The sequence below is a fragment of the Setaria italica genome, chromosome I, assembly GCF_000263155.2.
Source record: "Setaria italica strain Yugu1 chromosome I, Setaria_italica_v2.0, whole genome shotgun sequence".
NCBI classification, from domain to species: Eukaryota; Viridiplantae; Streptophyta; class Magnoliopsida; order Poales; family Poaceae; genus Setaria; species Setaria italica.
In genome coordinates, this window is record NC_028450.1 from 11,054,236 (window position 1) to 11,066,063 (window position 11,828).

General features: G+C 43.3%; 1 protein-coding gene and 1 long non-coding RNA gene across 5 annotated transcripts; both read right to left on the reverse strand.

The window, feature by feature from the left end:
- Window positions 1-449: 449 nt before the first annotated feature.
- Window positions 450-5,277, reverse strand: LOC101769103 (microfibrillar-associated protein 1). Of its 2 annotated transcripts, none has more exons than XM_004952174.2 (4): window positions 5,104-5,277; window positions 3,451-4,674; window positions 2,966-3,097; window positions 450-875 (listed from the first exon to the last, which is right to left on the reverse strand). In XM_004952174.2, exons 2-3 carry the CDS (start codon window positions 4,626-4,628, stop codon window positions 2,983-2,985), a joined length of 1,293 nt encoding a protein of 430 aa, XP_004952231.1. In that variant the 5' UTR covers window positions 4,629-4,674; window positions 5,104-5,277; the 3' UTR covers window positions 450-875; window positions 2,966-2,982. The 2 variants fall into 2 exon arrangements, with proteins under 2 accessions (XP_004952231.1, XP_004952232.1); XM_004952175.2 differs by having other exon boundaries at window positions 450-887.
- A 1,950-nt stretch (window positions 5,278-7,227) lies between these two features.
- LOC101770055 lies at window positions 7,228-11,588 on the reverse strand. Of its 3 annotated transcripts, none has more exons than XR_002678309.1 (3): window positions 9,280-11,581; window positions 8,483-8,909; window positions 7,228-7,818 (listed from the first exon to the last, which is right to left on the reverse strand). It is a non-coding gene; the product is annotated as an uncharacterized LOC101770055 (long non-coding RNA). The 3 variants fall into 3 exon arrangements; XR_001163186.2 differs by lacking the exon at window positions 7,228-7,818 and having other exon boundaries at window positions 7,977-8,909; window positions 9,280-10,904; window positions 11,108-11,588; XR_214464.2 differs by lacking the exon at window positions 7,228-7,818 and having other exon boundaries at window positions 7,977-8,909; window positions 9,280-11,582.
- Between the last annotated feature and the right edge of the window lie 240 nt (window positions 11,589-11,828).

Consider the following 11,828-nt stretch of genomic DNA (forward strand, 5'->3'; position numbering starts at 1 on the left):
CAAAGTATCCTTCATTGTCAGGCTATTTCAGATTAAGTGCATGTTCGGTATTGCCAACAATGCAATGGAGCAAATACTTCACATATTCTGTCTTTTGCTACCCAAAGGACATTATGTTCCAGATACCCTGGATAAAGTTCGAAAAGGTGGTTCGAGACCTTGACTTGGACTACCAAAAGCTTCATACTTGTGTCAATAACTGTGTGTTATTCTATGAAGACTACGAAAACATGGACACCTGTCCAACATGTGGGGAGAGTAGACGGAATAATTTGCACTCCATCGGTTTTCTTTTTTTTCTTTTTTTGAAACCGAAGGTGTTCTGGTTTTCCATGGCAATTTTGCAGGCCATGATGTGTGCCTTGTCAGCGCTAAGGCAATGATGTGTGCTATTACACGAGTAAACAGAATGTGGAGAGCACAGGAATATGTTTCGCCACAGAAAACCAAAAATAAAAACGCCTTTCATTCGAACGACCACATGAAAATGCAGAGTATTATCCACCGGTGCCGGTGAGTAGTGATAGACACCAAAGAAGGAATACTAAAGGCGTTGCTTTCATCATCACTGTTATTCCCAGCAAAGATACAAAGGGCACGGCTGCTGGGCAATACTGAGTTTATAAAAAAAAATGGCACATATTTCCATTACAAAGAACCTGTATAGATCCAGAAGTATTCTATACCATGGACCTAATGGGGTTGACAGTGGCATTGTTTGGCTCACCGGTCTGCTCCCGCAGTCCGGCTCAGGCACAGAAAGGAGCAACTTGCAGCCTCAGATCAAGGAAGCAGTCGTTGTTCCCTTGTTCGGCTTCAACTAGACCGCTCGCCCATCCCATTGCATTCAGGATCCACCTAGAAGCACAAGCCCACTGAAACACAAACTTATTGACTGGCATCAGCACATCATTCAACTTCCATGTAGAAAGATAGAGAACTGAGTCTGAAACATTGCCCAGTGCCAGTAGGCTACTCATACTCCTATGTCTGCTATATAGTTCAATTAAATGCAATTTTGAAGTTAGGTGTACACGAGTATGATACTATCATGTATATCTCAATCTGACTTATCTCAATACATCATGTACATTTCAATTCACCACCATTAACATACAACTTCATCAATTCAGTCAAGCACTACCCCACCCCCTCCATTGTTTTGAGAGCACAAAAAGTATATAAAACTAACAACTTTGCGCATCAGTAAGCTGACAGGAAACCTACCAAAATCAAATCTGATCAGTCCAATCAATTCTGACAAGTATAGTTAGTTCCTTATCATGTAGAGCTATCATGTTGCATTGCATAAGGTTCATTGTCATAATTTTCAGAGCTAAAAGCTGATCATGAATCAGCCTCCTTCCAAGAAACAAACAAATCAGAATCAGCTCAATATTAGGCATAGGTTTTCAACAAAAGTACTTCTAAAATTAAAGCTGAGCCAAAGCACTGTTATCCTACAGTTTCAGTGTACACAGTTGTATATGGCTTCAGAAAAAGAAAAAAAAGTCTAGAAGCTAAAACATGTGCCTTGATCATTCAACGAATTATGCGCATAGCCACCTAACTGGTTAATCATGTTCCATGTGAAATGGGATCATCCTTCTGACAGTATTACAATTAGCTTCCAACCAATTCAGAGAAAACATACGAAGAGGTGAAAGAAAATATTACATCCTTCGGCGTTAAAAAATACTGAGGTTACTTGAACTGTACTGACCGCTTAGCAACACTTTTCATCCTTAAGACTTACTAATAATTTGAGTTTTCATTTCCTGTTTTTTCTTCCATTCAATATGCTGTAGACTTGAAGCCATATATGTGATGCACTTATGAATTTGCAGCCAAGTTAATTTACTTAATAGTATCATTTGTGGCATTACTTCACATCCACAAATTCACCCTAATACTGATTATTGACTCATTCTTCTATGCTGAAATACACCAAGAGGAGACAATAACTTATTCACGTTTTCGACTTCTAAAATGGAGTTGATGCATAATACAGGAAAGAAGGGGTGGGAATTAAACTGTGTAGGGGTTCAAATTAAGTCCTTAAGTCATCATGCAAATCACAGGTGGATTAGGATTCAACATAAAGATCCTTACTTGGCACCCCTCCCCACCATAGTTTGCTAATATTTTCTACTTAATAGACATGTATTCAGAACTTAATGATAATTTGTCCAAATTAATTTCACATATATTCTGGTGTTCAACTTTACTAGATACATGCTTTGTACTCATCTTCTACAACAAACAAACAGAACTTCCTCATGCTAATAATCTTGTAAGTAGCAAAACATTGTTCAGAATAAAAAAATGCATATAGAAGTGCATGCCATTATATAGATCAGTCACTTAAGCAAACTCGATTTTTGCTGTTTTAAAGTGGATTGTGCAGCAATACCTTGTTTTATCAAGTAACACCTGAGTATATCACTTCAACAATTACCAAATCTATAGATTTTCTCATCAAGGAGCATCAGAAAGAGAAGCACAGCCACAAACACACCACAGCAGCACATACGGTAGGTCGGTTTCTCATCAAGGAGCATCAGAAAGAGAAGCACAGCCACAAACACACCACAGCAGCACATACGGTAGGTCGGTAGCAGCTCAACATCATACGGTAGACCACAGGGTAACAACAACTACTTAATATGGTTTGATACTAATGGGAATAAGGAAAAAAGGTTTAGTAAAGAAAGAAAATGGTCAATGAAAGGTGAAATTGAAGATTTCCACAGGCATAAGGCAATAAATATGCAAAAATCACAAGAAAGTACAATCCTAATGACCATCCATGGATCATTATGGGACATTTCAACAAAAAATGCAAGCACACATAGGTCACATGGTTTATGCAGTTAAAATGAAAAAGAAAAGCATCTACATAAGCACTGTTTGCAGTTCTTGGGTAGGTAGCGCTTGTATGGCAGTAAGGCATAGAGAGTAGTACCAGATCAAGCTAGTATCTCATTTTTCATCCCAGTCCTTCAGCTTCTTACTTCCCTTTGGTTTAGCAATAGGTGCATTCATGCCTGCCATTTTTGCGTTATATTTTGCTCGGAGAGGCCCATTTGTAGCCCATCTGAAAGTTCATTAAGAAATCAGTCCAGAGTTTTCCTTATTAAAAGACTAAAATACACGCCAGAGAACATACAAAACAATTCAACTGATAAATGTGTAACTGAGCTTGAAGGTTTTGACAAACTAGAAGATATAAGAGGTAAGGTCAATTCTATGTGTCAAAGCTACAATTCATATGTCAACTCAAAGATATCTAGAGCAGGACATCCATTGGACTTCCTAATTAAAAGCATCCAAAATATTCAGGCCATCATTATTTACTTGCAAAATAGAAACCTCTACTGACAGCTCATGGAAGAAAACTAACAAGCCAACTGAACAACATCAATAATGATGCAACAGACGAGTACTTACGGTGCATTCCAATCTGTAGTATCCTCGTTAACAAGATGTGTCCACTTCGTTCTTCCACTGCGCCCAAAGTGTTTAACTTGCATGACCTTGGGAAGGATGCTCTTATCCATCTTATCTTCCCCAGTAGGTTCAGAGAAATCACGGCTGTAGATATCTTCTTTACCAGCTGACTGAATAAGATCATCAGCACTTTCCTGGAAGAAGGCACCTTTGTGGTAATACTTTTGCATAAACTTCCACTTCTGTTTGGTCTGCCGAAGCTGCTTCGGATTCTTCCTCTCCCATTCCCGACGCTCCTCCTCAGTCATATTCCTGACCTTCTCAATCTCCTCCTTCTCCTTCAACCTTGCATCTCTTTCTTCCCTGTCCCTCTTAATTCTTGCTATTTCTCTATTCTTCCATGACTCATACTCCTCTGCTTCATTCAACTCATCATCTGTATCAACATCCTCAATGTTGGCCTCTTCATTCAGTGCCTTTTCAATGTGCACCTCCTTTTTAATCTCTTCAACCACAATCTGCCTAGTCTCAATCTTCCTAGCCTCCAGCCTCTTCTTGACCAGCTCCTCAAGCTGCCGCTCCTCCTCCTCCAGCCGTTCACGCTCTGCAATGGTGTCCCTCTGTGACTTTGGTATGAAGACAGGTTTCACCATAGCCATGCCCATCTGCTCGTCCTCGGAATCCGTCTCATACTCAGATTCCTCTGACTCCTCATCCTCTACAGGTTCCTCATCTTCCTGAGGAAGTAGCTCCTCCTCCTCCTGCTCCCTTAAGAGCTGCTTCTCCCTTATCCTCCTCCTCCTCTCCTCCTGGGCCTCCTCATCCTCCTCGTCGATATCAGCTTCCTGCCTCTCATTCTGCTCCTCAACAGTTGACACAATCTCGGCCTGCCGTATACGGCGATGGTCTGCCCTCAGCTCCTCCTTGTTCTCACGGGTTTCTGCAAGACGCCGGAGCCGACGATCGTCCTTTGCAGGGATATCACCATCCTCATCCTTTGGGAATGCCTTGTCAAGGGAGACGCGTGCTGTGCGGAGGTCTATTTCCTCCTCAGCATCATCAGCCCACTCAGGCGCCTTTCCTGGCCAGTACCGCTTGACCTTGGTCTGGCCAATCTTGCCGCGGAGCTTGTCCCGCACCGCGATGGCCGCATCGCTTACACCGGCCGCCACGGACATGGTGACTGTTGGTCACCAATTCCCCACTCCTGCGCACCCAATCAACCTGCAACACACACAAATCATGAAATGACATCAGTACAATTTAGGTATGCCAGTAAAAGCATTGGTTCAGCTGCACACAGGAGACAACAAACTTGACGCAGGGCACTGAACCCTGGATTTTATTTATTTATTCTTGCAAATCAAATTTGCGCCTGTAATTTGGGTACCAAATCCGAGACTAATCTTGCGGGTAATTTTAATCGAAGCACGGATGGATAAAATTGCATTATTGGACTAGCAGGGTACCACGCAGCAAGTAAATCCACAGCTAATTGGACGGAGGGAGGGGAAGCTTTGGGTCAGGTAGCTCGCAATCACGGCAAACAGAAGAACGATTTTTTTTTCTCGAATAAAACGAACCCTTAGAGATATCCACCAAAGCAGCCTAGGGTTTCTATCTTCGCGAGGAAGGCAGGTTAGGATCTCTTACCAGCGGCGACAGAAGCAACCAATCCCAAGCCCGGAAGGATCTCCACGCCGCACCAGTCGAGCGCCGAGAGAGGAGAGGCGGGGTAGAGGGCGACGCCTCTTGACGAGAGGAGAACGGCGGCTTCCAGTTCGACCAAAAGCATAGGGAAGGGGATTTGGGGCAGAAGCCAGCGAGGGCCGAGAGGGAGACGGGGGTGTTCGTTCTTTTCTTTTCTTTTTTTTTTTGGTCGGTTTGTAGTCGTGGGCTTCGTTGGGCCGGGGGCGTTGGTTTCGCCTACGGACGGGATGAAGCATGATGCTGGGCCGATGATTCGGTTGGACACATTTTTCTTTCGGCAGTGCTAGGAAGATGTCCGGAATCTTAAAAAAAAATCGGAGTATAGCTATTATTTTCGCATGTTTTACAGTGAATGTTGTATAAAATATAGTGTTCATATTGCGACGGGAATTTTCTATCCCAAAGTCGAATAACGCATTCATTCTTTAGCATATTTTTTAATATTTCAATTATAGATTTTCGTTGTTGCATATGTTTTGTTTTAATGTTGCATTTTCCTTCTTTGTGGATTCTTAGATCCTGTTTGGATCCACCCAACTAAAATCTAGCTAGAAATGATAGTTAAAGAGGTGTTTATCTATCCTACCCCGCCCTCCCGCTTTAAAAACTTTTCCTGAGGAAGGTGGAGGGGCAATTTGATCTTTAACAATTTAGCTAGGTTCAACCAGCTAAAAGAAATAGCTAGGTCCTGTTTGGATCCATAGCAGCTAAATTTAGCCACCTAAAATTTAACCAACTAAAATTTAGCTGGTGGATTCAAATAGTACCTTAGGGTGAGTTTGGCAGAGTTTCCAGAGCTGATTCTCTGTTGATTCCAGTACGAGCTCTGCCAAATAGTTTTTCAGAGAGAAGTAATTCTCTGCTGATTCTGTAAAGTGATTCTTTGAAATGAACTAAGAGGCTGGCAACTGAAAAAAGTAGTTTCCTCTAATTCTGTGAAGTGATTCTCCATCCTGATTTTAAGAGTTCATATGCTAGAGAATCAAAGAGAATCACTTTCAGCCGCACCATCACTTCTCTCAAAAAATCAGCTCCCATAAAATATTAGAATCAGATGGAACTCTACCAAACAAATCCTTAATTATCCAAGACTACTAATGTACCAAGGATGTGTTTTTCCCATGCACTACTAATGTACAGCCACCGTAAGTATTTAAACGGACACAAAAACACAACTACATCCGCAAGCACCCCTGCCTCTTACCCATATGCTAGACCTACATTACACGACTTTCTAGATATCAATGAAGTTGCACAGAACTGCACGTCACGATACAATCGCAGCTCCATACGTGGGTGTAGGACCTGCAAGGTTAAATTTGGGGATATTCCTTAAAAAAATTGGGGATAAATTTCTGTTCCCACTAGGAATTGACATCGGACAGGTTCGCTCACAGCAAGCTGATACCATTGTGCTTGTAAGGCATGTTTGGTTCGGACCCTGGGTGAGTTGCCTGAGCATTTGAGCTGCCTGTGACTTGCCTGTAATCGATTGCAAAATTGCCTGGCCAGGCAGAGATGATTTCATGGCAGCGTTTGGTTAAAGCCCTGGAATGAAGCCTGAGTAGATGAAAGGGACAGGCAGTGTTTGGGTTGTGCGTTGCCTGTGAGTGTCCTCGACGTGTTATGTGAGATTACTCCTAGATAAAAGATATAAGTTGCAACAAACTAAGCTGATATCTGAAGCATTCACAATAACTACATCCGCACGCACCCCTACCTCTTACCCATATGCTAGACCTACATTACACGACTTTCTAGATATCAATGAAGTTGCACAGAACTCCAATCGTGACTTCTGTTTTGCCGCATCTCCTGATTTCTTTCTTTCCTAACGCCGATTTCACATGTGTCAAAATCTGGCGTCAACAGCTTTAAAAAAGAGAACGGAAGGGGGGAAAGGTGATCATGCTACCAAATTTGCCGCACAAGAAAATTACTGTAGCTACACTGGTGGAAGTCGATTGATGAGCAGAAGACGCAAAAGGGTTAGTCAATCACCATATCAATAAAGTATCCTTCACCTTCATTCATGGAACAAATTTTGATTATCCTCAAATAAGAAGCTAGCTACATGTGAGGAGAGGGAAGGGAATGTCAGCAGGGTAAATGAAAGTGGGTTTGGGGGTGATTAGAGCCAGGCAGCTCGGGTCACGAGCCCAGGCGATCGATTTGCTCGGCCTGGCAGCCAGCAGCTAGCGCAGGCAAGTGTTTCGAGGCAGAAATCCCAGGACTGCAATCAAACACACCCCAAGCAGGGTTCCTAGCCGGGTAGTTCAGTCCAGGACTCCATCCAAACATGCCCATTCGCCTTTCTTATTTGATCTCTATTGATTGAATCTTTCTTCTTTTCATTTTGATAACTACCAAGTATACCAACTCAAACGGTTTCATGTTTCAGGACGAGTTCAAGGCTGGTACTTTTTTTTAAAGCATACTAGCACATTAGTACAACAACACGTCCTGTTGAATTAGGCCCACAAATAACCTCACCACTATGCTGGTCCCAGAGGTATGCCACCTCTTTGAATTAGGCCCAGCAATGGACAGAATCGAGAACCCAGAGTGTAATGCACAAAGCAAACACAATTTGCGCCCAGGCCAAGTACAGCAGTTAGAAGATTGGATACAAGCTGATTCCACATCAATTAAGCAATTCTGCAGAACATAGGAAAAAAACTCATATGTAGACACGATAAAGTGCATTATAGCAAACGGTGACGGAGATATTATATATAGGCATCAAGACATGGGCAGGTGATTTTAGTAAAGTGAAACTGAGCTGGAAAGATATAGTTAAAAGGGCACCCTGCATATCCAAAGTCAAAATTCACCACCTTTATAGATGATGAAATCAGTGCAGCCTCTATATTAATGACTTTCATTCAGTTCTTACAGTCTCCAGACCAATGTTACAGTCAAGCATCACGTGTTCATTGATTTGTCAAAATAATCAGCGATAGCTCCAGATGCTTCCATTGACTCTTTGCAATTTTCAAATGAATTACAAAGTCATAGGAACAGATCACATTATTTATAACGATAACAGGGATTCTATCTACCACAGCTTATCGTAATTGCTACAGTGCAAAACATTGTGAGTTTATTCTTGGAATTGTTCCGATTGTCTAGACTGCTACTCTTGGAAGAGGGACCTTTTCCTCACATATCTACTACATTAACATAATTCGAGGTCCACAACATCCAGGATAACCTGCATGATTATAATCCAGCATTCCAGCTCCTTTCCCCTTACCCCAACCCATCAGACACTTTTTCGATACTAGGACTCGGAGAGTAGAGGCCAAGAGGAAACACTCACCATTTAGAGATAATAGCCAGCACTGGGGCAAAGAGAACGACATAAGAGAAGAGGACCCTCACCAAGAAGCCATCTAAATTTTGGTGTATCACCATGCCATCTTGTAGCCTCACCATGTGCCACAAAAGTTCAACCAGGTCATGGTCGTACAGGACATATCAACTTCAGCTTTGGACATCAGAACGTTGTCTCCACCCTGGCTTTGCAGGCTGGTTCCCCTCAATACAAACCCAGAACCTATGGAAAACTTTTGGTGGTAATACAAGGTAAGATAGCTGAATCTTAATGAGAGATATGGCAAGATAGAAAAAACAAAAATCATGGTATGCCGTATACAAAGTACATTCTCAAGAAAGCTCCCTTAGATCATTCAGTCTGCTGTCAAATAATACTCATCATCGAGTAAACAACCTTCCAGTGACAAGTCCTGCATGTTAGGAAATGCTGCAAATTTATCTAAGTTCTCTTGGAGCAACGCCTGAAATAATATGCATATCAAGACAAATATTTGTACTAAAACATAAATCATCTACAGAAAAGCACTGGAGTATTTGTTTATCTGAACTCATGAATCTCTACATAATAGTATAGCAAGTTTCAGCTAGATGGAAAATAACTTCTCTCTCAATGAAACATGTCGTATAGTAGATACACCTAATGGCAAAAGAGAATGACATATCTCACACGATTATATTTTCAGAATCGGTCACTTGTATGCAATATTAAAATGTCTGAGTAGGCATCTAATGAGAAATGAAAACAAACATTAAGGGAAATATCATGTCTGCAAGACATACCAGTGTGTCAAAATCTTCATCTACAAACTTTAATGTTGTAGAGACCACCAAGATGCGCTGATTCTTCGCAAAGAAATACTCATTGTACTGTATATAAACTGATGCGTTGACAAGTGAAGCCACGCTTATAGAGAATTAGAGATGCCTCCTGATACCATCAGTCTTCAATGATTATAGAGAATTAGAGATGCCTCCTGATACCATCAGTCTTCAATGATCAAGTTGAGGGATCCAAGAATCAGCACCGTATAAAACACTAGAAGTTTAGCATCATAGACATTCTAACAGGTATTAAAGACCAACTTCTTCAGTGTGGATGATTTTATGTATCGAAAATTATTGGAGCAACCAATGAAGTTCAAATTTACCAGCACAAGGCAACCATGACAGAACAGTTCAGTGAAACATTCATCCAATTGCTCATATAAGGGACTGAGTATTTTTGAGGCAACAATGACATGGATCCACCAGCAACTTGAAGGGCACATCACCAGCGTAGCTAATGCCATGACGAGTCCATTTATTCAAGGACACAGAATTTGAATGGAGCAATACCAGGTTGTTGGTAAAATCCACAAATTTGTCCCACTTCTCATTGATCTCATCATAACCAGAGAAATCAAAGCTCCGCTCATCAATGTTGATGAAGGGCATAGAGTACCAGGCCGTGGAGGATGCTGTACAGCAGGGTGCTCCACAGGTCAGCAATTTCCGTTTATTAGATATCTTTCGGAATGCCTAAATTGTTGGTTACTGAATCAAAATTGTTGTTTGCTAGATATTCTTTCCAAATGAGTCTTTGCAGCGCACACTTCTTTTATGCAAATGTGAAGTTATTGTTTATTAGAATTTCTATAAACATAAAACCTCTTTTACTCGATTTAAAAAAAAACACGTGCATGCCGCACGTGCACCCTAAGCTACTAACACACTATTGGCCCTTTAGCCTTATTTTATTTATAAGCTACCTACAACCACAGGCTTATTTATTATTAACTATGGCTTTTATAGCCTTATTTTTCTAGTGCTTCGCAAGCTTTATTGGCATTTAAGCTAAGCCTACACACACAAGCTACTATGGCTTTTATATAGCCTTATTTGTTTCTGGCTAATTATAGCCTTACAGGCTTATTTATTATTAACTATGGCTTTTATAGCCTTATTTTTCTAGTGCTTCGCAAGCTTTATTGGCATTTAAGCTAAGCCTACACACACAAGCTAACTATGGCTTTTATATAGCCTTATTTGTTTCTGGCTAATTATTATTAACCTTATTCCATGGCTTCCATGGCTTTGCGCGCCCTACGTGCGCGTACCTTGGCCAACAGCAATGTTGGGATCGGGGGCTGGCTCAGGTGTGGTGACAGCAATGTTGGGATCGGGGGCTGGCTCAGGTGTGTCGGATTCAGCAACGTCACTCTTGACTCTCTTATGAGAATCCCAACGTGCATCGGACCTCGACCCACCTCCAAGAGGGCGGGTGAAACCCCAGCGAGGCCTCTTACCTGAACCGACTGGACAAGGACCCAACAAGCCGGGAGCAGCCTCCGGCAACATCCTCCACGGTCCCACCGGGCCCGGACAGGGACCCAACAACCCGGGACCAGGTGCCATTGGGCCCAAACCTGGAGAGCACGGTCTCAGAACACTAACCTTTCGAGGTCACAAGAGCTGAGAGTTCGCAAGAATCGTGCGCTCAAAGTTTGCAAAGCGTTTCAAATTGCTGAATCGGGTGTCTCCAATTAATTAATTGGAGACATTACCCGTATCCGCATCCCGGGTTTTAAGCCCGCGATTTCGGGTGTAAATTGGCGAGGTGGGATTATACCTGGGTGGGCGGCTTGCAATCCCCGCCGCCTCCGGGCGCGCGACGCTCCGGCCGCCACTCCGTCTCCGTCTCGGCCCTCCCTCCGCTTCCCCGCACTCCGCCGCCATCGTGCCCCCTCCGATTCTTCCTCCGCCGCCTCCGCAGCCGCCGGCCACCGCTCCGCCGTCCCTCGGCTGACCCGACGGACGGCGACCGCGAGGTGCAGGCGGCGCCCCCGCCAGGGGTCCGATTCGCAGTGTCGGGGGGCTACGCCGCGGACGCGCGGCGTGCTCCGGGCTCTGACGGTGGTGGACGGAATGCTGCGAGCAGCAGGCGGCCCGCCACCGGTGCCCCCGCCAGGGTTCCGATTCGTAGTCTCGGAGGGCTACGGCGTGCTCCGGGCTGTGGAGGTGGCGGCGGGGATGCAGGCGGGTGGCCGGCGGCGCAAGCCCTTGCCAGATGCTGATCCAATGGACAGGGGAGGGAAGCTGCAGAGAGGCCATTCGATCGACGGCAGGAGGTAAATTTCCTGATCCGGGCTCTACCTGGGCCAGGCTGCTATTCGGCCCAAAAGTCGCGACTGGCTGGTTGCCTTAGAAAGAAAAACAACCTTTTTTATTATTACGTTAAAATCTTTCTAAAAATTATTATTTCGTTAAAATAGGCAATTTACCCAAATTTTGTTACAACGGAGCGGATTATGTGTATCTTGAAATACGGTAAATACGGACAAAATAGCTTT

What these genes read in the sequence shown, in the direction of transcription:
- LOC101769103 (XM_004952174.2), bottom strand. Translation starts at nt 4,628, where the DNA reads ATGTCCGTGGCGGCCGGTGTAAGCGATGCGGCCATCGCGGTGCGGGAC. An exon ending in ACTACAGATTGGAATGCACC is followed by an intron (nt 3,098 to 3,450) that starts GTAAGTACTCGT and finishes ATGAACTTTCAG; the next exon opens with ATGGGCTACAAATGGGCCTC.